Source organism: Indicator indicator, chromosome 28 (genome assembly GCF_027791375.1).
Source record: "Indicator indicator isolate 239-I01 chromosome 28, UM_Iind_1.1, whole genome shotgun sequence".
Lineage (NCBI taxonomy): Eukaryota > Metazoa > Chordata > Aves > Piciformes > Indicatoridae > Indicator > Indicator indicator.
In genome coordinates, this window is record NC_072037.1 from 12,925,046 (window position 1) to 12,952,070 (window position 27,025).

The 27,025-nt window shown below is 59.4% G+C and overlaps 3 protein-coding genes across 3 annotated transcripts; 2 read left to right on the forward strand and 1 right to left on the reverse strand.

Annotated features, from left to right (window-relative positions):
• Positions 1–255: 255 nt before the first annotated feature.
• Positions 256–13,107, reverse strand: USP20 (ubiquitin specific peptidase 20). Its single transcript, XM_054393579.1, has 23 exons — positions 13,027–13,107; positions 12,641–12,694; positions 11,665–11,727; positions 11,419–11,559; positions 10,867–10,963; positions 10,630–10,699; positions 10,039–10,152; positions 8,861–8,939; positions 6,786–7,227; positions 6,052–6,189; positions 5,528–5,640; positions 4,955–5,127; positions 4,453–4,547; positions 4,294–4,327; positions 3,857–3,902; positions 3,508–3,688; positions 2,809–2,935; positions 2,525–2,694; positions 1,838–1,919; positions 1,401–1,509; positions 1,010–1,112; positions 705–776; positions 256–416 (listed from the first exon to the last, which is right to left on the reverse strand). The coding sequence occupies exons 1-23, from the start codon at positions 13,105–13,107 to the stop codon at positions 256–258; spliced, it is 2,745 nt and encodes a 914-aa protein (XP_054249554.1).
• Positions 13,108–17,250: 4,143 nt separating this feature from the next.
• C28H9orf78 (chromosome 28 C9orf78 homolog) lies at positions 17,251–22,252 on the forward strand. The gene is made up of 9 exons (XM_054393503.1): positions 17,251–17,333; positions 17,782–17,841; positions 18,825–18,876; positions 19,068–19,138; positions 19,348–19,425; positions 19,909–20,106; positions 20,539–20,675; positions 21,601–21,699; positions 22,100–22,252. The coding sequence occupies exons 1-9, from the start codon at positions 17,251–17,253 to the stop codon at positions 22,189–22,191; spliced, it is 870 nt and encodes a 289-aa protein (XP_054249478.1). The 3' UTR covers positions 22,192–22,252.
• Positions 22,253–23,466: 1,214 nt separating this feature from the next.
• LOC128976311 (torsin-1A-like) lies at positions 23,467–26,112 on the forward strand. The gene is made up of 5 exons (XM_054393502.1): positions 23,467–23,665; positions 23,953–24,218; positions 24,650–24,825; positions 24,913–25,040; positions 25,805–26,112. Exons 1-5 carry the CDS (start codon positions 23,467–23,469, stop codon positions 26,053–26,055), a joined length of 1,020 nt encoding a protein of 339 aa, XP_054249477.1. The 3' UTR covers positions 26,056–26,112.
• The last annotated feature ends 913 nt before the right edge of the window (positions 26,113–27,025 follow it).

A 27,025-nucleotide genomic window follows, 5' to 3' on the forward strand; every position in this document is an offset into this window, starting at 1 on the left:
GGTGTCAGTGCTGGGTCCCTGGGAGAGGCCTTGGGTCACAGCGTCCTGGGGAGGCTCAGCTGCAGGCTCCTGCCCCATCATGGCCAGAGCTGACGACAGAGATGCTCTTCTCCCAGCCCTGCCCAGCACTACCATGGCCAAAGCCACATGAAAGGACAGTGGAGGACCCCTGCCCTCCCCAGGAGAGGTGCAGGAGCTGCAGCCACCTGGGGGGGTTTGGCTCTGGGGGCTTGGCTCGGGGGTCCCAGGCGCTCCTCACACCGCCCGCGTCTCCGCCTCGATCTTCTGCTCCCCGTGCAGGGCCTCCAGCTCCTGGGGCTGGGCCAGGCTCTGCCTGATGGCAATCTCGGGCCCCCCCCCGTAGAGTGTGCTCAGGTAAATCCAGGTCTCCTCAGAGATCTGCCCATAGTCAGCACCTGGAAGGGGCAGCAGCAGAATCAGGCCTGCAGCCCTGCGAGGAACAGGTCGGTGCCCCCCAGCCCAAGGATGTCCTTCCCAACCACCTCCCCCTGCTCAGCCCCAGGGAGGGGAGCCAGGAGACCTGCTCCAGCCCTACTGAAGGCCCCAACCCTGCTGGCAGCTCTGCTCTGCACAGAGGCAGCCACAGCACAGTGCCAGTGCTGCTGGAAGCAACCAGGGCTTCATGGCAGTGCCCCCAGCCCCGTGGGGTCCCTTCTTCCCTCCCCAGCGAGCACCAGCCTCACCCTGCTTGACTTGCACATGGCCACCAGCTTTGGTGAGTGCAATCTTGGTGTTGTCAATGGGCCCAGGAGGCTCTGTGGGAGGAGAGCAGACATCAGCCCCATCCTGCTTTCCATGCTGCCACCAGGCCCAGCTTAGCCCCAGCCACTTCTGCCCTGCCTCAGGGGCCTGCAGCCAGGCCCAGCAGCTGCTCCCAGCTCCACTCAGGCTCCAGTCCCAGCAGGCAGCTGCAGAGCTCCCTGAGGGCCTCCCCAGCAGAGCTGTTCCCTCCTCACCCCCCTGATTCCAGAGGTCTGCAGCTCCTTACCATTGTCCTTGCCCTTGACAAAGGCTTCCCACTCCCGGAACCACTGCATGCTGATGCAGTAGATGACACTTGGAGACTCCTCTGCCTGGAAGGCCTTGTTCAGCTGGGAGAGCAGAGCAGACATGCAGGAAGGATTCAGTCACTCCTGGGCTCCAGGGCAGCCTCCTCTCTTTGCTGTGCTCCAGAAGAACCCCAGGGAGCTCCTCCACCCTCACAGCCTGCTCCTGCTCACCGGCCCAGCCTGGGGCCAGCAGGCAGCCATTCACAGCACCCTGCTGCTCCAGCTGCCTCCCTGTGCTGCAGCCCTGGAGAGCAATCCCCTGGCCATGCTCCAGAGGCAAGAGGCCCCCTGTGAGCCCTCCCTTGCTGCTGGCAGCAGCCCCCTGCCCACCTTGATGAAAGTGTCGATTTCCATCCTGCGGCGCTTGGCCAGGGCCTCAATCTCCACCTGGCAGATGGAGCACACATAGAGGTGGTTCACAGCAGGGCCACCCCCAAACCTGAGCACAGGAAGAGAACACAGAGCTGCAGCAGCATGGAAATGCTTCCCAGCCCTGCATCCTGCTCAGATGGATCCTTGGACTACTGCAGATGCTGCTGGAGGAGGGGAGCCTGCAGCTGAACTCTTCACTCTCTATTCTCCATGCACTGATGGAGCTCAGCTGGCTCTAAAGGAAGAGGCTCCACCAAACCCCAGCCCTTGCCAGTCCTCCCCAAGCACTGCCTGCCTTTAAGGGGCCCCAGGAGGGGAACTGTGCTTTGGCCACTGCTCCAGGTGTGACACTAACCCAGACTCCTGGGCAGGGAGGAGGAGGCAGCTTCACTCACCTGTTGTAGAGATACTCCCACACGTTCTGGGGCAGAATCACCACCAGGTCATCGATGTAGTGGTACTTGTTGGGAGGGATCCCTGTGCAGGGAGGCAAGGGGGGCAGTGAGGCAGGAGACAGGGCAAGGGGAGCAGTGAGGCAGGGCACAGAGCAAGGGGGTCAGTGAGGCAGGGGACAGGGCAAGGGGAGCAGTGAGGCAGGGGAGCCACTGCTGCTGGGTGAGGACACAACTGAGAGAGGCAGAGCTTCCTTGCTGGAAACTCCATTCCTTTGCTGACAGAAGACAACTCATTAACTGGGGAGGGGTCTCAGTTTCTCATCCAGTGCTCCATTTCCATATGGAGAGGGCTGCAGAGGCAGGACAGCAGAAGGTGCCAGCAGCTCTCCTCAGCGGCTTGGCCTGGGGGCAGCCCTGCTGCCAGGCACACTCAGACGTTGCCTTTTCTGCCTGCTCCAGGTTTATTTTGGAAACCAACTGCAGGCTGCAAACTGTTGTCTCCCAGCACTACACCCCCCTGGGCCTCTGCCCAGCAGGACAATGAGGTCCTTGTCCCCTCCCTCCCTGAGCAGCCTGGAGCTGATGCCAAAGCAGCAAATCTTGGACAGCAACTCCATGGAGCTTTCTCTCTGAAGCATCAAGGCAGAGCTGAGAGCTGCCATCCCCAGGATCCCAGCTGGGCCTTACCTCCATGAGAGCACAGAAAGGTCTGGTTGGTGATGGGCCCAGGCTCAGCAAAGGTATTGAACTTATTGAGCCACTCTCTGGAGATGTAGAACTGGAGCAGGCTGTGCTCCTTCATGCTGGCCAGGGACACCACCTTCTGCCGCTCCCGCACTGCCTCCTCGCTGCTCTTCCTGCGGCAGGGAGGGGGGAGGCAGCAGCTGCTGAGAACTTCACTGGGCACAACTCTTTCCTAGGCACTGTGTGAGCAGCCAGGGCCTGCAGGCTGCAGGCAGGGCACAGCTCACCTGTAGAAGAGGACATAGGCCTCAGCGTTCTGCACCACGGTCTCGTGCACCTCGGTCACGTACTGGTCGTCGAACTCGTACCACTGCCCGTTGATGACGTTCTGGCAGTAGGCAATGTAGTGTCCACCTGGGGCACAGGACACAGCAGGCTGCTGGGGCTGCCAGCAGGGCACCAGGCAGCCCCAGGGCGACCTCAGCAGCACCAGCAGGATTAGCTGCTGCCAGAGAATGCAGAGAGAGAGAGGCAGAAGAAAGAGCCTGGTTCATAGGATGGGTTGGGTCGGAAGGGACCTCAAAGCTCATCCAGCTCCAACCCCTGCCATGGGCAGGGACACCTCCCACCAGCCCAGATTGCTCAGGGCCTCATCCAGCCTGGCCTTGAACACCTCCAGGGAGGGGGCAGCCACAACCTCCCTGGGCAACCTGTTCCTGTTCAGGTGATCTCTGCAGGAGCAGGGGAGCCTAGCACTGCCACCCTGATTTGTCTGCCTTGGGAAGGGCCTCAGAGAGACCAAAGAACAGGAAAGGGTCTGGAGCAGCCCAGTGGTGAGGCTGGAAGAGCTGCAGGGACCTGTCAGGAGCTGCTGGGTTCACCTTCCAAAGGCTGGGAAGGGAGGGGACAGGCCTGGTGCTGCTGCACTTCACCCCCGGGCTCTGCCCTGCTCACCTCTGCCTGCCCTCAGCAGGACTTGGACTTACTGCCTGCAGTGCCATGGTGACAGATGACTGAGAGGAGGTCATAGGTGGTGATCTGGGAGACACACTCCTTGGCTAGGAAGGGCCTCAGGTCCAGCCCCTCTAGGGGGAAGGAGACGTGGCTGTTGATCTTGAAGGAGTACATCACCTCATGGCGGAAGCGCTTCAGGTGGATGCAGAGGATCTGCAAGGACAGGGAAGGGGCTGGCCATGGGCACCTGAGTTCAGCTCCTCTCAGGCAGGACTGCTGCTGGCTCATCAGCTTAGAAGTGCCTCCTGCCTGGCACAGGACTTGGCACCACACAGGTGCTGTTTCTGTCCTGCCCCCAGCCCCCCAGGGGCCCTCCCTCACCTCCGGCAGCCGCAGCACCTTGCAGTATTTGACTCCATTCCGCAGCCTGAGGGAGAAAGAGGAACCAGCTGTGAGAGGCCCCAGAGCAGAGGGGTGGCAGAGGGCAGGGCTGGGCCTTGCTGGCTTTGAATTCCAGGAGAAATCCAGCAGCAGCAAATCCAAGCTCCCTGCAGCACCCTTCCTCTGGAGGCACAGCAGTGCAGCTTCTCCTGCCTCACCTTCCTAACCCAGCAGCTGCAGCTGCCAGGCCACATCCCCAGGCACATCCTCCTCCTGCCCTTCTTCCCCCCTGCACCTCTGCTGCCTGTGCCAGCCACCTCCCAGACCAGAGCCCCAGCACAAGGCAGGGCAGATGCTCCAAGCCCCTCAGCATGGCAATGTCCAGGACAGAGGTGAAGGTCCAGGAGCAGAGCCCAGCCCAGGTGATGCAGACTCACTTCTTGCAGCGCTCACAGCTGTACATATTGTCCCCTGCAGAGGGAGAGAAGAGAGGAGAAAGCTCTCCTGCAGCTGCTCAGAGCACTCAGCACCTCCAGAGTGCTCCTCCAGGAGGTTTCCCTTGCTCATGCACTCAGACCCCACTGAACACAACTCACCCTTCAACTCATCTGCTGCAAAGAAGGCAGCAAGACAATCCTCCAGTGTCACAACAGGACCCCAAAACCAGCTAGGGATGCAGGACACCACAAATCTGCAGGAGAGGGGGGACTAAGGATCACACAAACCGGCTGGGCACCCTGGCATGCAAACCCCCAGCAGCTGATGGGTTTCCTCCCAGCTGCAGGCCCTAAGCTCACCACACATCCCAGAGCAGCAGGGAATGCTGATTCTCTCAGCTGCTGCTCCCACTGTGCCTGCTCAGACTGGGAATGATTTGGAAAACTCCCCCAGGAATGATTTGCTCTGGAGGCCAAGCCTGAGCTGAAGGCAGAAGGCAGTGAGGGCTCCTCAAGGTGAGCAGCAAGTGGGTTACAAGGGAAGGCTCAAAGCCCTGTGAGCTACCACAGGCTGTCCCCCAAGGACTGGTGAGAGCTGGCACTCCTGGATGGCACTGCCAGGCAAGCCCCAGAAGCAGGAGGGGCAGCAGAGGGCCCTCACCTCCGGATGTACTCCATGATGAAAGCAATCCAGCCCTGGGAGCTGTAGCTGTCCCCACAGCTGCCAGGCTTAGCTGGCACGTTTTGGTAGATGGCAGAGTGCAGCTTGGCCAAGTCCTCCTTCCCTGGGATGGGGAGTGACAGGTCCTGGAATGTCTCCACTGTTGTAGAAACCTGCAGATACCCAAGAGGTACCCCCACGGTTTGGTTGCCCTGGGGCTGGGGCCTGGCCCTCCATCACTGCTCACTGCTTGGGTTTGGGCTAGGCCAGAAGCCTGAGCTGGCTGTGAGAGCAACTTGCTCTGGTTAATTCCTGCTGCCTCTCTCAGCAGGGTGACTTTTGTCACAGGCTTGGTAGCACTGGGCCCAGTTCCCTGCTGGGAGCAGCACACCCTAGGCCAGCTCAGGGATGTGGGCAAGAGGACAGAGCCTGCAGAGAAGCACAGCTCCTCCTGCCTGCCCCCCACCTCCTCTGCTCAGCTGGGCTGGGCTGCTGCACCCCACAGGGTGTGGGAAGAGGGGCAGCACCTCCCAGAGAGGGGCAGGCAGGGGCTGGCAGCAGCAGGGCACTCACCCTGTCACAGGTGAGGCACTGCACCAGGCTGAGGATGGAGCCGTCAAAGATGTCGGAGATGACGCTGCGGTAGCGAAGTTCTTTCTTCTTCTTGCCAGAGGCCTGCACCTGGGCTGCAGGCACACAGGGGACACCCAGCCTGCAGCAGCTCAGCCCCAGCACAGCACAGCTCTGCAGCCACTCAAGAAGGCAGGGCCAGTGCTGCCCTGCCTGTCAGACACCACCTGGGGCCTGCCACTGTGAAGGCCTCTGCTGTTTTGGGTGCTGAGGAGAGGGAAGGTGGCCAAGGGACAACCCAAGCCAGGCAGCCCTCAGCAGGCTGCAGCTGTGCCGCTGGAGGTGCTGTTCCCATCCTCTCATGATGTGACTGGAGGCTTCCCACACAGCCCCTGCATTTCTCAGGTCTTGCAGCACTTGGCTCCAACCCTTCCCTTCCTCCCCCTCACCTGCCTCTGTGCTTTGTCCCTTTCTGTCCCCTCTGACACTCCCCCTCTTGGCCTCCCAGCACCCCCTCTGTGCTCTACCTTTCTTCAGCACATAGGAAGGTCCCATCCTGGCTGGACTGGAGCGAGGAGGACTGCTGGAGAGCTTGGGGTGCAGCTCGGGGTGGGCTGGGCTGCAGGGCTGTGAGGAGCAGCGCACGAAGGCATCGTTGTCAGGCTCTGTGTGGGACAAGAGGGAGGCAGAAGAGCTCTGCTGAGGAGCCCAGCTGGGAAAGGCAGCCCTGATGCAGTCAGCCCAGCTCTGCATTCCAGCACAAGATCTCTCCCAGTGTGCCCAGTTCAGTTTGTGCAGGCTCGTGGCTGCGGCTCCCTCCCTGCACACAGAGCTGCAGGGGACAGCTCAGAGTCACAGACACAAAACCCCCAACCTGCCACCTTCCTGCCCCTGTGCCTGCTGAGGTGTTGCAGCTCACTGCTGCCTGCCTCCTGCACACACCCAGCCCTGCAGCCCCCAGGGCCAGCCGGCAGGGGCAGGCCCTGGCACAAAGGAGTGCTGAGAGAGCAGAGCTGTGCAGGTGGAGCTGACTCCACACCTCCCTTGCTGCTCTTTTCTTTCCCCTAAGACACAGAACTGCACAAACTGCTTCTCCCTCTCCCCACAAGGGCACAGCCCTGCTGCAGGGCCACAGAGGACAACCTTGGCTGGGAAGTTCCTGGAGGGCGCAGGAGGAGCAGTTCACATCGCATGGTGCCTGCCCACCCTGCAGGTGACAACGTGCCCTCTCCCAGGGAGCAGGGCTGGCAGAGGGCTGTACCTGGTGTCCTGCAGGGGCTGGCAGGATAGGGAGCTGGCAGCACCTCAGGTGAGGCTCTGCCATCCACTGCCATCATGGTGGTGTCCACGTCCGCGTCCTCGTCCACCTGCTCCGAGTTGCTGCGCCGGTGGCCGCAGGAGAACTTCCTGTCCTTCATCCTCTCCTTCTCTGAGATCCCTCTGCCTGCCTCATCCTGGATCAGCAGCTCTGTCTCTGCCAGGGAGCTGCTGCTCATGCACCCGGAAGTCCGACTCTGAGCGTCCCCTTCCCCCCTGTCACTGCTGGAGTCACAGGACAGGAACTCATCCTCGGAGGGGCTGCGGTCACCCTCGCGCTTCTCCTCCTGCTCACTGCTCTCCTGCTCCCTGCCCTCTGCCACCATAGGCTCCTTCAGCTCCTCGTGCAGCTGATCCATCAGGCACCTCAGGAACTCCTGAGTGTCCTGCAAGCCAGCAGCAGCGCCCTCAGGGTCCCTCCAGACACAGAGCACAAGAGCAGACAGCTCCACTCATACCACGTCTGATGCTGCCCACCAAGGGCAGCCCCTCTGGGAGACCCAGAGAGCAGCAAGGGGATGGAGCCAGGGAGAGAGCACCACGGGGATGGAGCCAGGGAGAGAGCACCACGGGGATGGAGCCAGGGAGAGAGCAGCAAGGGGATGGAGCCAGGGAGAGAGCAGCAAGGGGATGGAGCCAGGGAGAGAGCACCACGGGGATGGAGCCAGGGAGAGAGCACCACGGGGATGGAGCCAGGGAGAGAGCAGCAAGGGGATGGAGCCAGGGAGAGAGCACCACGGGGATGGAGTCAGGGAGAGAGCACCATGGGGATGGAGCCAGGGAGAGAGCAGCAAGGGGATGGAGCCAGGGAGAGAGCACCATGGGGATGGAGCCAGGGAGAGAGCAGCAAGGGGATGGAGCCAGGGAGAGAGCAGCAAGGGGATGGAGCCAGGGAGAGAGCACCATGGGGATGGAGCCAGGGAGAGAGCAGCAAGGGGATGGAGCCAGGGAGAGAGCACCACGGGGATGGAGTCAGGGAGAGAGCACCATGGGGATGGAGCCAGGGAGAGAGCACCACGGGGATGGAGTCAGGGAGAGAGCACCATGGGGATGGAGCCAGGGAGAGAGCAGCAAGGGGATGGAGCCAGGGAGAGAGCACCACGGGGATGGAGCCAGGGAGAGAGCAGCAAGGGGATGGAGCCAGGGAGAGAGCAGCAAGGGGATGGAGCCAGGGAGAGAGCAGCAAGGGGATGGAGCCAGGGAGAGAGCAGCAAGGGGATGGAGCCAGGGAGAGAGCACCACGGGGATGGAGTCAGGGAGAGAGCACCATGGGGATGGAGCCAGGGAGAGAGCACCACGGGGATGGAGTCAGGGAGAGAGCACCATGGGGATGGAGCCAGGGAGAGAGCAGCAAGGGGATGGAGCCAGGGAGAGAGCACCATGGGGATGGAGCCAGGGAGAGAGCAGCAAGGGGATGGAGCCAGGGAGAGAGCACCACAGGGATGGAGCCAGGGAGAGAGCACCACGGGGATGGAGCCAGGGAGAGAGCAGCAAGGGGATGGAGCCAGGGAGAGAGCACCACGGGGATGGAGCCAGGACCCCATCTGCTCCACCCCTGTTTGTCACTCCCCCATGACTAGAGGCCTCATTCTGTATCTGACAGACACTGAGAAGCCAGCCAGCAGCTGCAGCATGCAGACCAGCAGCTGCTCCTGCAGGACTTCACCACTGGTAAGAGGGGAGAGAGGCCTAAGGAGGACAGCAGAGAGCAGCCTCATGCACTACAGCTGTGGTGGACTCTGCCTTTGCTGGTGCCAACCTGCCCCTTGGAGGCAGGGACACCTCCCACTGGCCCAGGGTGCTCAAGGCACTGATTTGGTCCCAGCCAGCCAGAGGCAGGGGCTGGAGGAGAAGCCTCATCTAAAGCCCACTCCAGAGGGGGGTGGGTTGAAACTTCCCCCCCAGCATCACTCCCAATGGGCACAGCTGAGCTCAGGCTCCTGCTCCTGCACAGCAGCAGCAGGGCTGCAGGGAGGGCACTGCCCCCACCCCACTGCCAGGGTTTGGGTGAGGCCTCACCTGCTGTGCATAGCCTCTGAACATGGGGTTGACCAGTTTGATGCCATGGGACAGGCTGCTGGGGACAACATAACTGGGGCTGTGGAGACACAAAAGGACATTAGTTTGCTTGTCAGGCCTGCAGCCAGGCTGCCCAAGAAGCCACAGAGCAGGCTGTGGGAACCAGTTCCAGAGGACAAAAGGTGATTCTGCACCTGCAAGGCCCAGGAGAGACAGAAACCATCCCACAGCCATTTCATGTCCCTCCAGACCCAGCTCTGCCCAGCTGGCATTGTCTGCAGCCTCCTCCAGGCAGGGCTTTGCCATCCCTCCTGGGCTGGGTGCTGCAGCACCATGGCTGATCACCCAGTAAGGGAGGAAAAGCCAACCACAGCCTAGGGCCTTCTCTTCCAGTGAGCCCCAGGGCACCTCTGCCTCCTGCCCCACTTGGCCCTGGCTAAGAACCCCCAGAAGGAGCAGAGCCAGGCCAGGCCTGCTTGGATTTCCCCAGCTGGCTGCAGGCATGCTCAGCTTGAGGCAGAGCTGCCCTGGCTCACACCTTCCTCTGCACTGCTCTGGAGCCTGCAGCTTGGTGAGCCCCTCCCAGAACACCCCCTGCATGCTCCCCTCTCTGTCTTGCTTCTTCCACCCAAGCCATCAAGCCCTCTGCCAGTCAAGGGCAGTGCAACCAAGTGCTTCTCAGTCCCTGCACAACCATGGAATGGGTTGGGTTGGAAGGGACCTTCCAGATCACCCAGCCCCCACCCCCTGCCTTGGGCAGGGACACCTCCCTCCAGCCCAGGTTGCTCAGGGCCTCATCCAGCCTGGCCTTGAACACCTCCAGAGAGGAGGCAGCCACAGCCTCCCTGGGCAGCCTGTGCCAGTGTCTCCCCACCCTCAGTGGCAAGAATTTCTTCCTAACCTCCCCTCCTGGAGGGGTTAAATTACTCAGAAATTGCCAAGAGCCACAGGGAAGTGCCACAGGGAAGCTCCCTAAAACTCTCTCCCTTCCAAGTTCTCACATCAAGGAACTATTCCTGCCACTGGCATCAGCATCTCCTAGATGTGGGGGGACCTCCATCTCTGCAGGCTTTGAACCAGCTGGCTTACCCCTGAAGCCCAAATGTCTTCTTTGCTGATGCCTGAGAGGCAGCAGAAGCTGAGAGGTACCCAGGCTGGGCTGGGCAGCCCCCACTCACCGTTTCTTGTGCCACACCTCAGACACCAGCTTCTGGTAGCTCTTGCACAGGGCTGGCTTCTTATCCGTGCGGACCAGGCCGCCACACTCCAGGAAGAACTGGGTGAGGGGTGGGCTGCCAGGGGAGAGAGAGCAACTCAGGGCACAGAAGGCTCTCCCCTGCTTCAGCCTGAGGGTGCAGCCTTTCCCAAAGCAGGCCCAGGACACTGCTTTCAAATGGAGGTAAGAAGAGACTCCATCTGCAGAGCTGAGTGCTAAGGTGGACCAAGTGAAAAAGGCTGATCTGAAACTGCTCCCAGATCCTGGAAGTGCTTCTCAGGAGGCTGGCTAGGGAATGTTTTAGGGAGTGGGCTGTCAGAGTGGGGAGGATGCAGAGCTGTGCCATCTCCCATGCCATGAGCACACTTCTGTCACAGCTGAAATGATGAAGTTTTACTTCAAGCACTCCCCTGGCTGGCTGCTTGCTCAGTTCCCTAAACACTTCTCTGTTCCTGCAGCCAGCCTGGCTGCTGGCTCCTTGCAAGCCTCAGGAAGGTCTCAGCTCAGAGGTACTTTGGTGCTGTGCAGTCCCCTCCCAGGCCCCAGCACCTACCAGTTAGAGAGAGCCTGGAGTGCTGCGTTCATGTAGCAGGAGTTCCCCAGGTTCTTCATCCCAGTAAGGCCTAAGGCAGAGACAAGAGCAGCATCAGAGCCTGCCCAGCTCCCCAGAGCAGAGGGAGCTCAGCCCTGTCCAGGCAGCCTGCACACTCTGCTGCCAGGAACCTCTCAGGGCAGGTCCCACAGATCAGAGTCCTCCCCCCCAGCCCTGTCAGCAGCTCAGTGCAGTCACCTCTTGGTTTCAAATCATCATCCTCAGATTCAGACTCTCCTTCATCAGCCACTGCAATGGGAACAGCCTTCAGGGGGTGAGCAGGCAGTGGGGAATCCTAGGACAGAGAAATGAGCACCATGAGAGGCCTGCTTGGAAAGCCAACCTGTGAGAGACCAACCCCATCTGGCTCCAGCCTCCTCTCAGGAGCTGTAGAGAGCAATGAGGTCTCCCCTCAGCCTCCTCTTCTCCAGGCCTTCAGCTGCTCCACCCCAGCCCTGTTCTCCAGACCCTTCCCCAGCTTTGTTGCCCCTCTCTGGCCCTGCTCCAGCCCTCAGTGTCCTTCTTGGAGTGAGAAGCCCAAACCTGAACCCAGAATTCCAGGTGTGACCCCATGGAAGAGGGCAGGAAGGGTGAGCAATGAAGGCAGAGTGGCCAATGGAGCCAGCTGGAAGTCTTGCTGGGACATCCTAAGACAGCCAAGCACCGAGTGCAAGAGCTGCCAGCAGCAGAACAAAGGCCTGGCTGTGCTGGGCTGGTTTGGCAGCAGGAGAACAAAGGCTTGGCCAGGGCTGTGCCCTGCAGGCTGTGGCCCAGACCCACCAGCTGGGTGCTGGCAGGGGGCAGCCGAGGCTCCAGGAACACCTCCCGCTCGCAGGCGTAGCACCAGAGCCGGAACGTGGTCAGGTTCACCGTCAGGTTGTGCTTCTTGGCCTGGGGATCCAAAGGGGAAAGCATTGCCTCAGGCCCCAGGGGAGGCACTGGGGAGGGAACAAGCAGCTCCTGTCCCTCCAGGGACAGCCCCAGGACAGAGCTCACCTGGGCATGCAGTGTGCTGTGGTCGGCAAAGGACTCCCCACAGCCAACGTAAGGACATCCGAGCTAGGAGAGAGCAGAGGAACCACCTGGGCACAGCACTCAGGTCAGGCCTCCCCCCAAGCCCCCTGAAGCCCACTCCCACCAGCAGCTGCAGCTGCTCAGCTGCCCTCTGCCACCTTTCTGAGCTCTGGATTCAGGGCCCAGAAGCAGATCACAGAATCAAAGAATGGTGGAGGCTGGAAGGGACCTCTGGAGATCATCCAGGGCAGGGCAGCCAGGAACACAGCCAGGGGGGGTTGGAAGCTCTCCAGAGAAGGAGACTCCACAGCCTCTCTGGGCAGCCTGCTGCAGGGCTCCAGCACCCTCACACCAAAGAAGCTTCTCCTTGTGTTGAGGTGGAACCTCCTGGGTTCCAGCTGGCACCTGCTGCTCCCTGTCCTGTCTCTGGGCACCACCAAGAGCCTTGCTGGCAAACTGCAATTGCTTAAAGAGAGCAAATCTGGAGCCAGGTTTGCACCCACATCTAGGCTCTGTTCCAAGGCAGCTGCTCCCCTGGGCAGCTCATCTGAGCAGTCTCAAGGCCTCTGGGCATTGCAGGGTGACAATAAACTGCCCCTGCCAGCCCCTGTGCCCCCTGGTTCCCTCCCACCTCACCACCCTGGACCTCCCCTTCTGGGGTCCCACAGCTGCCAGCAGAGGCAGGACCCAAGCAAGAGTCACCAGTGGACATTTTATTCATTGCTGCTGGGGCCAGCTGAGGGCAACCACCTCTGGGTGAGCTCTTACAGCCTGGCACCCTCTGGCAGCTCTGGACTTTAACACAGAGATTCCTTGGAATCCAAAACCCAGGGAGCAGCTCTCCTGTGAACCCCCTCTCTGCTGCCCACTCTTGGGATGCTTTCCAGGGCACTCCTCTGTTTTGCTGCAGTGGTGCCACTGAAAGGCAGTGCCCCCAAACCAAGCAAACTTTGGTTACCTGCAGACAAGCCCAGAGGTTTGGTCCCACAGCTCCACAGGACTGACAGGTTCCCTGCAGAGTCAGACAGGAGAAGGTTTGTTGGCTTGGTTGGGTGTCAGTGAGTCCTGCAGGAGGGGAAGGCTCCTCCAGCAGCTGGCCCTCACCACCCTGCAGCCCACAGCACTTCAGACACTCTGCAGGCTCTGAGCCACTTGTGAGCAGGAGGGAAGGACAGAGCTGGAACAGAGAGGGCTGACAAAGTCTGCATGGGGCATGGGCAGGGAACATCAGTGCTGGGTGAAGCTTCTGCCCCTCCTCTGTGGAGGCAGGCAGCATCTTCTTCAGGAAGCAAACCCAAGCACAACAGCTAAAAGGGGAAGGACTGAGAAGCAGGAGACCCCTACCTTGGATTTGAGCAGCAGATCATCCCTGGTCACCTCTCCTATGGAGTCCAGGTGAGGACAGATGTCTCTTGTGTCCCCCATTTTCACCACTGCTCACCTGCAGGTGATTTCCTAGGCCAAGAAGGGACAGTCCCCATCAGCTACAGGTCAGGTTTGCTCTCCCAGGTTCTAAGAAGGTAACTCATCATGGTTTGTGTGGTCAGGGTTACAGAATCCACCTGCAAGGCTCAGAGATCAAAACAGATCTAAACCTGGGCTCAGCCCTGCAGCAAGGACACTCTGACCACCCTCTGCTTCACCTCCCAGGCTGCCTGGACCAAGGAGCATCTCTGAAGGGTGCAGAGCCCTACAGCAGCAGATGAAGCCTGCCCTTAACTCCTGCCTGCTTCACACAGAGAGCTGCCCTTGGGTCCCTCCAGCACTCCCTCAACAGGACTGGGCTGCTCAGCTCCACTTTCCCTCCTGCACAGGGGGTGCTCTGTGCCTGCTCAGCGGGGAGAGCAAAGCTGAGCTGCCTCCCTCCTGCCAAGCATACACAGGCAGCAGCAGCAGATACAAACCCAGCTGGCTGCTGTGCATGAAACTGAGGTTAAAAGGGCACTGCAGCCCATGCCCAAGGGTTCAGCAGGTGGTGTGGAGGGGCCTCCTGCTGCTCATGCTGTGCTGATCTGATCCTCACACTCACTGTATGGCTTCAGCACACCTCCAAGTATGGCTGCAGGGGTAGGGGGAGCTGGGCCAAGGGGCACCAAGGGCTCTGGAACACAGAGAATCAGGCTTCAGCCCCTGGGGAATTAACCACTTGATAGGAGGACTTTTAACAGGAGGAGGCCCAGACCTCTGAGAGGCTGTGCAATGTGTGCCAGCACTGTGCCACCCTGTGCCACCCCATGCCACCCCAAGAGCACCAGTGTGGAGGATTTCACAGCTGCAGGCTTCTGTGCACAATAAAGGCTTTGATGGGCAGCCACAGGGGACATCAAAGGCTTTCAGCCTGCCTCAGCAGCAGCAGCAGCAGCAGCCCTAGGAGAGCTGAGGAGTTTTGTGTGGCTTAAGCATAGTTTAAGTGACCTCACTTGTAGCTGCTGAACAGAAAAAGAGGACAAGTGATGTTAACCACCCAGCTCCAGAGCCAAACTCTTCCTGCTGGAATGGAAGCAGCTCTGAGGAGCCCAAGTCACCAAAAAAACAAGTGGAAAGCTCTGATGAGGTTAACAGCCCAGCAGCAAGGTTGCCACCCTCTGCTGCTGTCACCTTTGTAAGACATTTGAAAGAATTCCCAGAGCTGTCTGGCCTGAACCACTGACAGCAGGGAGAAAGGGAGGAAACAAATGAGCAAAGAAGCCTCAGCAGCAACACCTGTCTGGGGAGCTGCCTGGCACCTTGCCTGGGCAGGAGACAACCCCCAAGGAGGAGCTTATAGCAATCTTTTCCCAGCATTCTTTTGAGCAGGAGGGGAAGGAATTGTATTTGCATGCTAGAAAACACAGCAGTGGCTGTAGCCAGCAGATCAGGAGGAGGAAGAGAGGCTCAACCAGCCTGGGAAGAGAGAGGCTCAACCAGCCTGGGAAGAGAGAGGCTCAGCAAACCAAGCAGCCCTGTGCAGCTGCAGAGCAGCACAGGAGCTGAGTGCAGCACAGTGATTTCAAAGACAAGTGACAAGAGCACAGAACCACTGAGGAGCACAGAAAACTGGGACACCTCCAGGCTCTCAGTTCCTCCCTGCAAACCAAATCCTTCTCCCAAAGGCATCAGCTGGTCCAACTCAAACCAACCAGCAGCATCCATGCCATGTCTGCTCCTTCACCTTCCTTGGCTTCTTACCCCTCTCCTAGAAAACCTAATCAACAGAAAAGTGTTTTGAACTGAACTCCAGAGCCATCCATCCTCACCAGCTCAAGCCAAGTGGGAGCTGGGTTTGGAGCTTGCTGTGCCTCGTGGCTGGGCATGGTTTTAACTCCTGCTCTGGACCACCCCTGAAAAGCAAAGCCATGCCTCCAGATTTTCCAGCCCTGGGATGCTGATCTGCCCACCCAGGGCTTCCCTCTTTTAACCAAACAGGGAAAACTACATTTGTGCCTCTTCTCAGCCCTGGCTGAGCACATCAGGACAGGTTTGAGTCGTGGCTGCTCAGAAGGAAGTGTTCAACCCCTGCCTGCCCATGGTGCTGCCCTCAGAGCTCTCAGCTGGCACCCCCAGCTCTCAGGTGCTGCCCAGGGAATGAGGGACTTCACAAGAGCATTGCCACAAAGCTGAACTTGGGCAGTCACAAGGGACTCTGTGTGATGGGAAGTTACCTCAGAGCAGGTCCTTCAGGCTGTCTCTCTCCAGCACCACCACGGCAGCACAGACACAAACATGTCAGAACACTTCCACAGCAACCTACTTTCAGTGCCTGAAGCTGCAGCCAAAGCCTGGCTCTGCCTCGGGGTTTGGGGCTTCTTGCTTCACACAGCTGTGTGGTTTAGTACCGTGGCCACAGCAGCTGGCAGGCGTTTCTGAGGCATGCAGAGTGAGGGGCTGAGGAGTGTGGAGGAATGAAAGAAATCCTCACACTGCTCAGCCACGAAGCAACTGCCAGCTCTGCTCCCTCAGCTTGCATAAGCCTCCAGGCCACAGGAGTAGCTGCAGTTGTGCTCAGCAACATTTGACGCTGGAGATACCGGAGACTGAAACGTTCACTGAGTTGCCTGCTGACAAGGAAGAGCCAGGAGCCAGGCACTGCTGATGCTTAGCTGGACACCTGCACCACATCGGGCACTGGGAGCCAGGACCTGCACCACATCGGGCACTGGGGAGCCAGGACCTGCACCACATCGGGCACTGGGGAGCCAGGACCTGCACCACATCGGGCACTGGGAGCCAGGACCTGCACCACATCGGGCACTGGGAGCCAGGACCTGCACCACATCGGGCACTGGGAGCCAGGATCTGCACCACATCGGGCACTGGGAGCCAAGCATTTCACATGGAGCAGGCAGAAGAGAGCAGGGCTCAGCACGGATTTATTGCTGCAGGTCACAACACGAGAGCGTGCCCAGAGATTTGGCATGTTAAGGGAAAAGCTCCCGTGGGAACCTCACTCTCCCCCTGCTACGTCGCTCCTGCGGCACAGCAGACCCCCAGAACACAGCTGGCCCTGTCCTAACAGAGCTGCAGCTGCAAAGAGTGAAGCCGAACAGCAAATCCTTGCACACGCCGCCGGGTTCGGGCGGGACGAGCTAGCGGCCGCCCCGCAGGACCTCACTCGGAGGGTCGGGGGGCGCAGGGGCCGCTGTCACCCCGGGGAAGGCACCAGGCCCTGGAGAGCTGCAGGGCCGCCCCCTGCCCGGCCACTGCAGGATCTCGGCGGGGGCGGATCCGGAGCCCCCAGGCCGCTGCTGCTGCATCATGCCCGGCCCTGTGCGGACGCCCGCCCCACAGCACCGCATCCACGGCGGAGCGGCCCCCGGCGCGCCCACCCCCCGCCCGCGGCCCTCTCTCACCTGCAGGATGCTCGGGGCGCCGCCGGCCCCCGCTCCGCCGCGGGGCTGTGCCTCAGGCCGGGCCGCCGGGTAGGCCGCAGGGCGGGGAAGGGCCGCGGCACCCCGAGCAGCGCGGAGAAGCGGCGGCGGAGCGGCGGGCGAGGCGCAGGCCGGGTCGCGGCGGGGAGGGGCGGGGCGCGGTGGAAGGGAAGGAGGCGCTGGCGGCGGCGCTGCCCCTGCGGGGAGGCCGTTCCCGAGGGGCCCCGCCCGGCGCTCAGCCCCCAGCAGGTGGCTCTGGAGGGGCGAACCCCTCTGCCGAGGGGGGATCCCCCCCTCCTGCACGGCCTGGCGCGGAGAACACGGCGCTGAGGTTGGCAGCAGCTCGACGAGGCGCAGCCGGGGGTGGAGAGGCCAGGCCGGGCTTTAAAAGCCGGGCGGCGGACAAGCGCTCCCGGGGGCAGCCGTGACAGCCAGCCGGGGCCGCGGTCAGTGCAGCGACCCTCGTGACCGAGCCGGGATCTGAGCGGGAGGACAGCTGGCTGCTCGGGACAGCATGGAGGAGGCCCGGCCCGAGGAGCCGCCGCTGGCCGGGAGAGGCGGGATCGCGACCCGCGGCTCCTGCCCGGCCGCGGCGCTGGCGGAGGGGAGGTGCCGCCCGGCTTCGTCGCGGCGTTGTGACGTCACCATGGGGCCGTGACGTCGTCACAGCGCGCCCGGCGCGGGGTCGGTTTGACGTGGGGGGACCGGAGCAGCCGGTGCCATGCCGGGCCAGAAGTGCTTCCGCCGGCGGAGGGACGAGGAGGAGGAAGAGGAGGAGGACGAGCAGGTCGCGGAGGAGGTCAGGTGCGTGGGGAGCCGGCGGAGAGCCCGGCCGGGCCTGTCGCTCCCGGGGTGTACGGCGGGGACCGGGACGGGACCTCGGGCCTGCGGTAGTGCAGCAGTGCTGCGTCTGGTCCTGGTAACGGTCGTGTGGCAGCACTGCGTCACATCGCATCCTGGTGCACCGCTATGGAGTGCGGTACCTGCAGAACGGCTCTGGGGACCAGCGGCTGAGGGACCTGGGGGTGTTCAGCCTGCAGGCAGAGGCTGAGAGGAGACCTTCTGGCCTCAAGTTGCACCAGGGGACGTTCACTCAAAGGGCTCTGGAACAGGCTCCTCAGGGAGAAGGTTGAGTCCCCAGAAGATTCTGTGCTAACTGCAGAAAATAAAACTAAATTAATTAATTGAAATCAAAACAGGAAGCACTGAGTCCAGTGTTGGTTTGGTTGTTTTTTTTTTTTTCCTTCTTCAGGTTAAAAGTTGAGGAAGCCAAAGAAGTTCAAAGCCTCAGGAAGCGACCCAATGGGGTGAGGTAAGGGACATGGCCCCAGGGCTGTGCAGCTGTGGGATCTGCAGTGATGTGATGGCACAGGGGAATTCTCTCTTGTCATCTGCCTCCATTACACCTTGGGTAGTGCTAAGCCCCTCCTGACAGAGGAGCCTCTGCATTGAGGCCTGAGGGTGGAAGAAGGGGAGTTTGGCACAGCCACATCAGCTTAGAGTGAGCAAAGCCTGTTCTGTGTCCTAGCCAGGAGGGAAAAGATTTCAGGTTGGGATTTACCATGAAACATCTTTGAATTCCTGAAGGTAAAGCAGAAGGAACTGGGATGGTTAAGCCTGGAGAAGAGGAGGCTGAGAGGAGACCTCATTGCTGTCTACAACCCCCTGAAAGGAGGCTGGAGCCAGCTGGGAGTTGGTCTCTTCTTCCAAGGAACAAGTGATAGAACAAGAGGAAGTGTCCTCAGGTTGCACTAGGGCAGGTTTAGGTTGGACATGAGGATCAATTTCTTCCCCAAAAGAGTTGTGAAGCCCTGGGCCAGGCTGCCCAGGGCAGTGGTGGAGTCCTCATCCCTGGAGGGGTTTCAAAGCTGTGGAGATGTGGTGCTGAGGGCCATGGTTTGGTGGTGCCCTGATAGTGCTGGGTTAAGGGTTGGGCTTGAAGTCATCTCTTCCAACTACAATGATTCTACTTTTGTGCCACACTCAGGGTTTAAAGTGGACACTTTCACACCTCATCCATGCTCATTCCCCACTCACCTGGAGCTGTTGAGGAGCTGATGAGGCAACTGAAATGTGCACTAGCCCTGAACTGTGTCCCTTATGTTAGTCACTCTGTATAGGGCACTAAGAAGTTGTCTGCCCAGAACAGGGAGAGCTGTTCTGGCCATGTGGAGGGTCTGTGCAGGTTGTGTTAATGCAGTGGGAGACCATCTGCTGGCTTTAGAGGAGGAGAAGGAGATGCAGGGTTGCCTCCTTCCACTGAATTGTGTTTGCTTTCTTCATCTGCTTGCCCAGTGCTGTAGCTCTGCTGGTGGGAGAGAAGCTGCAAGAAGAAGCAACACTTGTGGTAAGTGCTGGAGCCTTGGGTGGCCTCAGTGCTAAGATGTGATGTGAGAACATCAGTGTGGCCCAGCTGTGGGAGGCTGGCCTGGGGCAGAACTGATGCCACAGCTCAATGTGCCCTCTGCTTTGACACAGATTTTGAAGGGTAGCACTAGAGGGGAGCTTCAGGGTTGCTCCTTATTCCTTTCTTTACAGGATGACCCATTCAAGATAAAATCTGGGGGAATGGTGGACATGAAGAAGCTGAAAGAAAGAGGCAAGGACAGGTGGGTGCATGAGAGCTCTGAAGATCCCTTCCTGCACTGCTGTGAAATGACAGCTTGGGAGGCAGCAGCAGATGGAGTTCAGCATGGTGCAGTCTGGCCCAGTTACTGTCAACCCTGGAACCCCAAAACCCAACAAACCACACAAAACCCCCTCAAACCCAGCTCCAAATCCAAATGAAAGCCCTGAAGGTATTGTGGTTTCCCCCTAGGATTAATGAGGAGGAAGATCTGAACTTGGGCACCTCCTTCTCAGCTGAGACCAACAGGAGGGATGAGGATGCTGACATGTGAGTTGTGCTGGGTTCTGTCTAGGATGTGGAGCTTGGGATTGAGAGGGGGCTGAGAGCAGCCCTGAAGAAAGAGACTTGGGGGTGTTGGGTGCTGAGCAGCTCTCCAGGAGCCAGCAGTGCCCTCCTGCAGCCCAGCAGGCAGCTGTGTGCCAGGAGTGTGGGCAGCAGGGCAGGAGAGGGGATTCTGCCCCTGGACTCTGCTCTGCTGAGACCTCACCTCCAATCCTGCCTCCAGTTCTGGTGTCCCCAGCACCACTCTGGTGGCATTCAGTACCAGTGGGAGCCTTTGCTGCTGAGTGTGGCAGAGCCTGGAGGTCTGAGCATTGCCTGGACAGTTGCTTCTTGCAGCTGATGCTGTGGAGTTGTTTGGATGATTCATTCCTCTCCCCCAGCTCCCGGGACAGTGATGCAGCTGTGTCCAGCAGTGCTGCCACAGAAGCAGAGCTAACTGAGGTGTGTCCCTGGTGTGCTGCTCTTTAGGATGAAGTACATTGAGACTGAGCTGAAGAAGAGGAAGGGGATTGTGGAGAATGAGGAGCAGAAGGTGAAGCTGAAGAACGCTGAGGACTCCTTGTACGAACTGCCGGAGAACATCAGAGTCTCCTCTGCCAAGAAGACTGAGGAGATGCTCTCCAACCAGATGCTGAGTGGCATTCCTGAAGTGGACCTAGGAATTGAGTATGTGGCTCCCAGATGTCTTAGCTGTGGCCTGAACGCCCAGGAGGAGCAGCTGGTGGTCAGCAGAGCAGGGCTGTGGCTGGGTCAGGCAGCCCCAGCTTGGCTCTGTGCTGGGATCAGCTCAGGACCCAGCACACAGCACAGGGCTGGGGCTGCAGGGCAGATCCATCCCAGGCTCTGAATGTTTGAATCTAGCAAATTCTAGGTCTGCTAATCCTCCTTTCTGGAGGAATAATTTGTGCCCTGCACTGACAGAGGAGGCACTGGAGGTGAGAGCTTCACTTTGGCCTTTGAAACAAAGCTTTTGTCTCCATGGCAGTGCCTCCTGTCCCAGAGAGCGCATCAGACACCACAGCTGTGCTGGTACCCCCAAAGCTACCCACTCAGCCCTTCCTTTCTCAGTCTCAAGGAGTACTTTTCTTCCTCTTCTAGTGCAAAAATCAAGAACATCATCTCCACAGAGGAGGCCAAGGCCAAGCTGCTGGCAGAGCAGCAGAATAAGAAGAAGGACAGTGAGACCTCCTTTGTTCCCACCAACATGGCTGTCAACTATGTGCAGCACAACCGATGTAAGTCTCAGATGGCTCTCGTGCCCCAGCTGTGCCCTGTCCTCCTCTGAGAGGCAGCAGTTGTTGAGACAGCAGCTGATGTAGGAGGAAATAGTTCCTGTAGCAGCACAAGCAGTTGCCTGCTCCCCTTGTCTGGGGTGCTCAGACAGAGCCCATCTGCCTGGGCCTTCCTCTCCCAGCCCTGAGCAAGGAGCAGGACCCCCAGCTGACACCACCTCAGAAATTCCCAGGCTTTGTGTCTTGAGGTGTGCTGAAGTGCCTGCCTTGCCTGTGCTCCCACACAGTGCTTCCTGCCTGAGAGGATCCACTGTGCAGGCAGGGGGTCAGGCAGACCTGGACCGTGCTGGGCAGGAGGTAGGAATTCATCTCTGGAGAGCCTCTCATGGTGCAGCCACCTGGAGGAGAGGCAGACTGCTGATGGGTCTGGGGTCACATTTCTGTGTTCGAAGGCAATCCAGAGCCTTTGAGCAACTTCTACTGAAACTGCTCCTGAAATGTGCTGGCTTCCAGCCTGCCTGTGTTGAATTATCCCTGGGGAATTGGGATGCTTGTCCTGAGGCTTGGTTGGTGCTGTTGCCATGCAGAGGCATCCCCCTGAGCAGCACTGCTGCAGGTCATGGTCCTTAGGAACAATTTCTGCCCTGCAAGACTGGGCAGGGATTGGAACAGGCTGAGTCCCCATCCTTGGAGGGGTTCAAGAACTGTGTGGCCATGGCACCTGGGGACATAGTTTGATGGCCAAAGGGGTTTTGAAGCCCCAGCCCAGGCTGCCCAGGGAGGTGGTGGAGTCCCCATGCCTGGAGGGGTTCAAGAACTGTGTGGCCATGGCCCTTGGGGCCACAGTTTGGTGGCCATGGTGGTGCTGGATGGGCTCAGAGGCTTTTCCAGCTGTGACAGTTGTGTGTTTCTGTGACTCCCCTTCCAGTCTACCACGAGGAGCTCAACGCTCCAGTGCGCAGGAACAAGGAGGAGCCCAAGCCGCGGCCGCTGCGCGTGGGGGACACGGAGAGGCCAGAGCCTGAGCGTAAGTTGCTGCTCTGGAACGGCCCCAGGAGAGGCCCTGGAGCCCTGCAGGGGTCTTGCCCAGGACAGTGACCTGGCCCTTCTCACCTCCTGTCTCTGGGTGTCCTGAGAGAGGGAGAAACAGAGCAATCCCAGTCCAGCAGGGGGTATTGCACCTGATGCACACCTCCTGGGTGCCACATGAAGCCCTGTGGGTGAAGGATGCCAAGAGATGGCCAAGGGTGGAGCAGCAAAGCTCACACCAGACACCATGTGTCACCAGAGCTGGCTGCCAAAGGTTGGGTGCAAGCTGCCACAGCAGGAGCTGGGCAGCACTGGAAGCCAGGGGGCAAGGGGTGGAGTGCAGGAGATGTCTCCCCTGGAAGGCCAGGAGGTCACCTTCCCTTCTCTTCCCCTCGCAGGGTCTCCCCCGAACCGCAAGCGTCCCCTGAACGAGAAGGCCACAGATGATTACCACTACGAGAAGTTCAAGAAGATGAACAGACGTTACTGATGGCCCTGCACCTCCTGCTCCTCCCCCATCCACACCCGGGGTCAGTGACCTGGAACAAGACAGGCACTGCCCCCACTGCTGCCCCTGCAGAGCCTGGGGAAGCAGCTCACAGGTGCTGTGGATGCTGGGGTCAAATCCTGCAGAGATCCTTTACCAGCAGCAGTGCTGTTTGTCTTGTGAAGGCTTCAAGCCAGTTTGCCTGAACATCACTTTGTGACTTCTCGCTTGTTGCCAAGGGCATTTGCTGTGCAGTGTGAGGCTGGGATGCTGAGGGGAGGCTGGTGAGGAGGATTGGGAACTGTGGCTTGCAGCTGGCCTGTCAGACTCCACATCTGTCACTCTAATTGGTGGCTGTCCCTGTGTGCTTGACCAGCTCAACATCTGTGTTGGGGTAACTGGGCTAGGATAGACCCAGAGGCCCCTTAGTGAACGTGGTTGAGGTTCCTGCCCTGCTGTGGAAAAGATCAAAGCACAGAGGAAAACTGCTCCTGGAAAACTCCATGGTGAGCAGGAGGCAGCTGCAGCTTCAAAGGGTTTTTCACTTCAGCAAGGACTGGGCTCCTTGGTGCCTGTTTCCCTGCTGTGTGCCTCTGCCCAGGTGCTGCTTTGGAGCCCCCCTGGTGCAGAGGTACTCAGAATAAATTCAATTTACTCTTTGCATTGCCTCTGTGTGGTGTGGTTGTTTAGAGCTCCAGCCTCTGCCCTGGGATGGTTCCAAGGATGGGACATTTCCCATCTCCCACCTCTCTGGGCACCCTGGGCCAGGCTCTCACCCTCTTCACTACAAATAATTTCTTCCTTCCATCCTGTCTAAATCTCTCTCCTTTGGTTTAAAGCCGTTGCCCCATATCCTGTTACAAAAACCCTGATTAGAAGTCTGTCCTCATCTTATGGCCCGTTGAGGCACTGGAAGGCCACCACCAGAAGGTCTCTGCCTGGAGCCTTCCCCAGGCTGCATAGCCTCAGCTCTCCCAGCCTGGCCTCACAGCAGAGCCCTTCCAGCCCTCCCACATCGCTTTGGCCTCCTCCGGCCCTGCTCCAACAGGTCCCTGCCTGTGCTGCGGGCTCCAGAGCTGCCCCCGCAGCGCGGTTAATGCCCCCGCAGCAGGGTAGCTCCGCTCTATCCAACCACCCGGCCAGGCCGCCACGGAGCCCAGCACTGTCGCGGGCGCCCGGCCAACATGGCGGCCGCCAGTCCCGCCTCTGCCCTCACCCAAGATGGCGCCGCCGGAAGTGACGTTACGGAGCGGAAGCGGCGGCGGGGCCAGGCGGGCCATGAAGCTGCTGCGGGCGGCCCTGGGGCTGGCGCTGCTGCCGCTGCTCAGGCCGGCGAGCGCCGTGGAGCCCATCAGCCTGGGGCTGGCGATCGCGGGTGCCGCCGCCTCGGCCCTTACCGGCATCATCTCCTACCCGCGGCTCTACTGCTACTTCAGGGAGTGCTGTCTGCAGCGGCACGACCAGCGCGCTGCCGCCGGTGCGGGGCCGGGCGGGGAGGGGGCGCTGCGGGACGGGGCGGGTTGAGATGGCGTCGCGGGGGTGCAGAGGGGCGTGGGGTGCAGAGGGGCGTGGGGTGCAGAGGGGTGTGGGGTGCAGAGGGGTGTGGGGTGCAGAGGCCATGGATGCTGGGCACGGCCCCTGGGGCCTGCGTGGGCCGCGCCCTTGTCCCCTGGGCTGGGGTGGGTGCTGGAGTCGCCTCCCCGGAGGCAGGGGGCCGTTGGCCAGCCCTCTCCGCGCTGCTGACTCCGTGGTCTCTCCGTGCAGGGCTGCAGGAGAACTTGGAGAGGAGGCTGTTCGGGCAGCACCTGGTGAGCAAGGTGGTCGTAAAGGCCGTGAGGGGCTTCTTGAACAACACCAACGCCAAAAAGCCTCTTGCCCTTTCCTTGCACGGCTGGACTGGAACAGGCAAAAACTTTGTCAGTAAGATAGTGGCTGAGAGCATTTACAAAAGAGGCCTGCACAGCAAATATGTCCATCAGTTTGTGGCAACTTTACACTTCCCTCATGCTAACAGCATCAACCTCTACAAGGTAAGAGTGGGCAGGGGTCAGAGCAGGGGCTGCTGGATTGAGTTATCAGTGTTCTGGCACCATCAGCCTTGGCACAGCTTTGTGCAGTAAATTGTAGCCTGTGCCAGTTTGGGAATTGTCTGGGTGAATCCTCACAGCCATCAGGACTGGTTGGGCTGTGAATAGAAAGTTCCCATCCTGTCTCTTGGTGTCTGAAAATGCTCCAGAAGCAACCTGAGATTCTGTCCCAGCTGTGTTTACAGAGTGCCAGCTGGGAAGGGACCCTAAGGATCACCTGGACCAAGCTTTCCAAGCTTTCTGGACACCTTTTAGTCCAGAAGCTAAAGCTGTTAAAATGCCAGCACTGAGCTGCCTCCCAGGACAGAGCTCCAGAAGCTGTTTGCTGTCCCCAGCACAAACTCTGCCTCAGCTTTTGTTCCTATGCCACTCAGGACCAGCTCCAGTCATGGATTCGGGGCAATGTGAGCATCTGCCCCAGGTCCCTCTTCATCTTTGATGAGATGGATAAGATGCATGCAGGACTCATTGACTCCATCAAACCTTTCCTGGACTACTATGAGCTCCTGGATGGGGTCTCCTACCGCCAAGCCATCTTCATCTTCCTCAGGTAACAGCTGGCTCCTCAGCTTTGCCCTGCACTCAGTGCCTGTTAAAGCTGTCTCCAGCTCTGGTCTGTGTTTTCTCTTGACCTTAGCAATGCAGGAGCTGAGAAGATAACAGAGGTGGCTCTGGACTTCTGGAAGAAGGGGAGGAGCAGGGAGGACATCCAGCTGACAGACATCCAGAATGCCCTCTCTGTGTCTGTCTTCAACAACAAGAACAGTGAGTCAGCCTGGGGGGGCTCCTGGGGGGAGAGGCCACAAAAGGCAGGAGCTGTGTCAAGCTGTGGCCTTACAGCAGATTTCTACTTGCTGTGGCCTCCAGTTTCCAGCTAGTAAGGAGCCCTGGTGCAGTCTGTGGGCTGCAGTCAGCTGTTGAGATGAGGTGAAGGTCGTGGAGCTCAGTGTGCAGCTTGGCTGCCTGCTAGGTTGCATGCCAGGGGAGACAGATCTGCACAGGGCACTTGCTGACCTGCCAAAAGCAAACACAGCCTGAGAGTGAGGCCAGGAATTGCAGTAGGTAAAAGAAAAAAATATTCTAACCAATAAAAGGTTTTACTGGGGGAGAGACGCTTTCTTGGCCCCATCACACTCAGCCTGTCTTGCTCAGTCTGCTAGAAGCTTTTGGGAAGCTATTCAGGAGCCACACACTGAGCCCCCAGCCCTGCAGGTTTCCTCACACAGGATGTCTGCTGGAAAGGCTTCCCTGGGCAGCCTGTGCCAGAGTCTCACCACCCTCCCACTGCAGAACTTCTCCCTCAGCTCCAGTCTAAGCCTGCTGTCCCTCAGCTCCAGTCTAAGCCTGCTGTCCCTCAGCTCCAGTCTAAGCCTGCTGTCCCTCAGCTCCAGTCTAAGCCTGCTGTCCCTCAGCTCCAGTCTAAGCCTGCTGTCCCTCAGCTCCAAACCAGTCCCCCCTGGCCTTCTGCTCACCCCCGTGGCAGTGCTGGCCTGCAGGACACTCACTTGCCCTTCTCCTTGCCCTGGCAGGTGGATTCTGGCACAGCACCTTGATTGACAGGAATCTGATTGACTACTTTGTGCCCTTCCTGCCCCTGGAGTACAGACATGTGAAAATGTGTGTGAGGGTGGAGGCTGAGGCCCGAGGCTATGCTGTGGAGGAGGACATCCTGAGCAGGATAGCTGAGGAGATGACCTACTTCCCCAGGGAGGAGAGGATCTACTCAGACAAGGGCTGCAAGACTGTGGATTCAAAGCTGGATTATTACTATGACTTCTAACACCTCATGGCCATGACCTGCTAAGCAGCAGACGGGGCCTGAGCCTGGAGTGGAGCACCAGGACCTTGCCCTTGGAAGGGCTTTTGAAGCCAGGGCCTTTGCTTTGACCTGGTGGCTGAGTCAGCAGCAGTGCCTCTGTGTTTTTATTGTCACTTGTCACAGCTCCCAGCTGCTTCAGCCTCCTTCTGGGGCCAAGGTAAGAGGGGACTTGAGCCTGGGGGGCTGTGCCTGGCAGTGCTGAAGACCCTCAGACTGTGTGGCTGTTGTCAGAACCACCTGGTTGGCCTCTACAGGAGAACTGAGACTTTGAGCTCCTTTTAGCTGGGTTTGCTTTGCTGGGGGTGATCCCTGGACAAGGTTGAGAGTTTTAATCCCAGTTCCTGCCTGTGAAAACCTTCACTGGGCTGTGTTTGTGCATGAAAAATAGGATGTGAGTCTTTGTTCCTTGACTCCAGTAGGGTAAGGGGTGGGGGGGTCTCTAATCATACAAATCCTGAGTCCTCTCTCCAGCATCATGCAGTGCCACTCTCTGTCCCAAAACAGGGCTTTAATTTGGATTCCTGTGGTGTCAGACCAAGAATCTGAGCCTCTTTGGGGTGAGAAGTTTTCAGAGGGCAGACCTAATGCTGCAGGGGAGTGAGTTAAAGTCCCTGGCTGCCCACAGCTGCAGCTGGTTCCTGCCTTGGGTTGTGTTTTATGTATAAAGTTGCTCACAGTGTGCTTGCCTAGGAGGGAGAAAAATGCCTGGTGAGTGGTGAAAGGCAATTGTGGAGAGGGTGGAACTGGGTGGGAAAGGTTTCCAGGTTGAATCTTAATACCAAAGAGGCTTCTCCTCTTCACCTGCATGCAGAATTCAGAGGGCAGCTTGTGAAGGTTTCCCTTTGGTCCTGTTCACATCACACCCAGGGCCTCTGAGCCTGGGAGGGAGACACCCAAAGGCATTAGGAAAAGAGAAGTAATCACTGTGCAA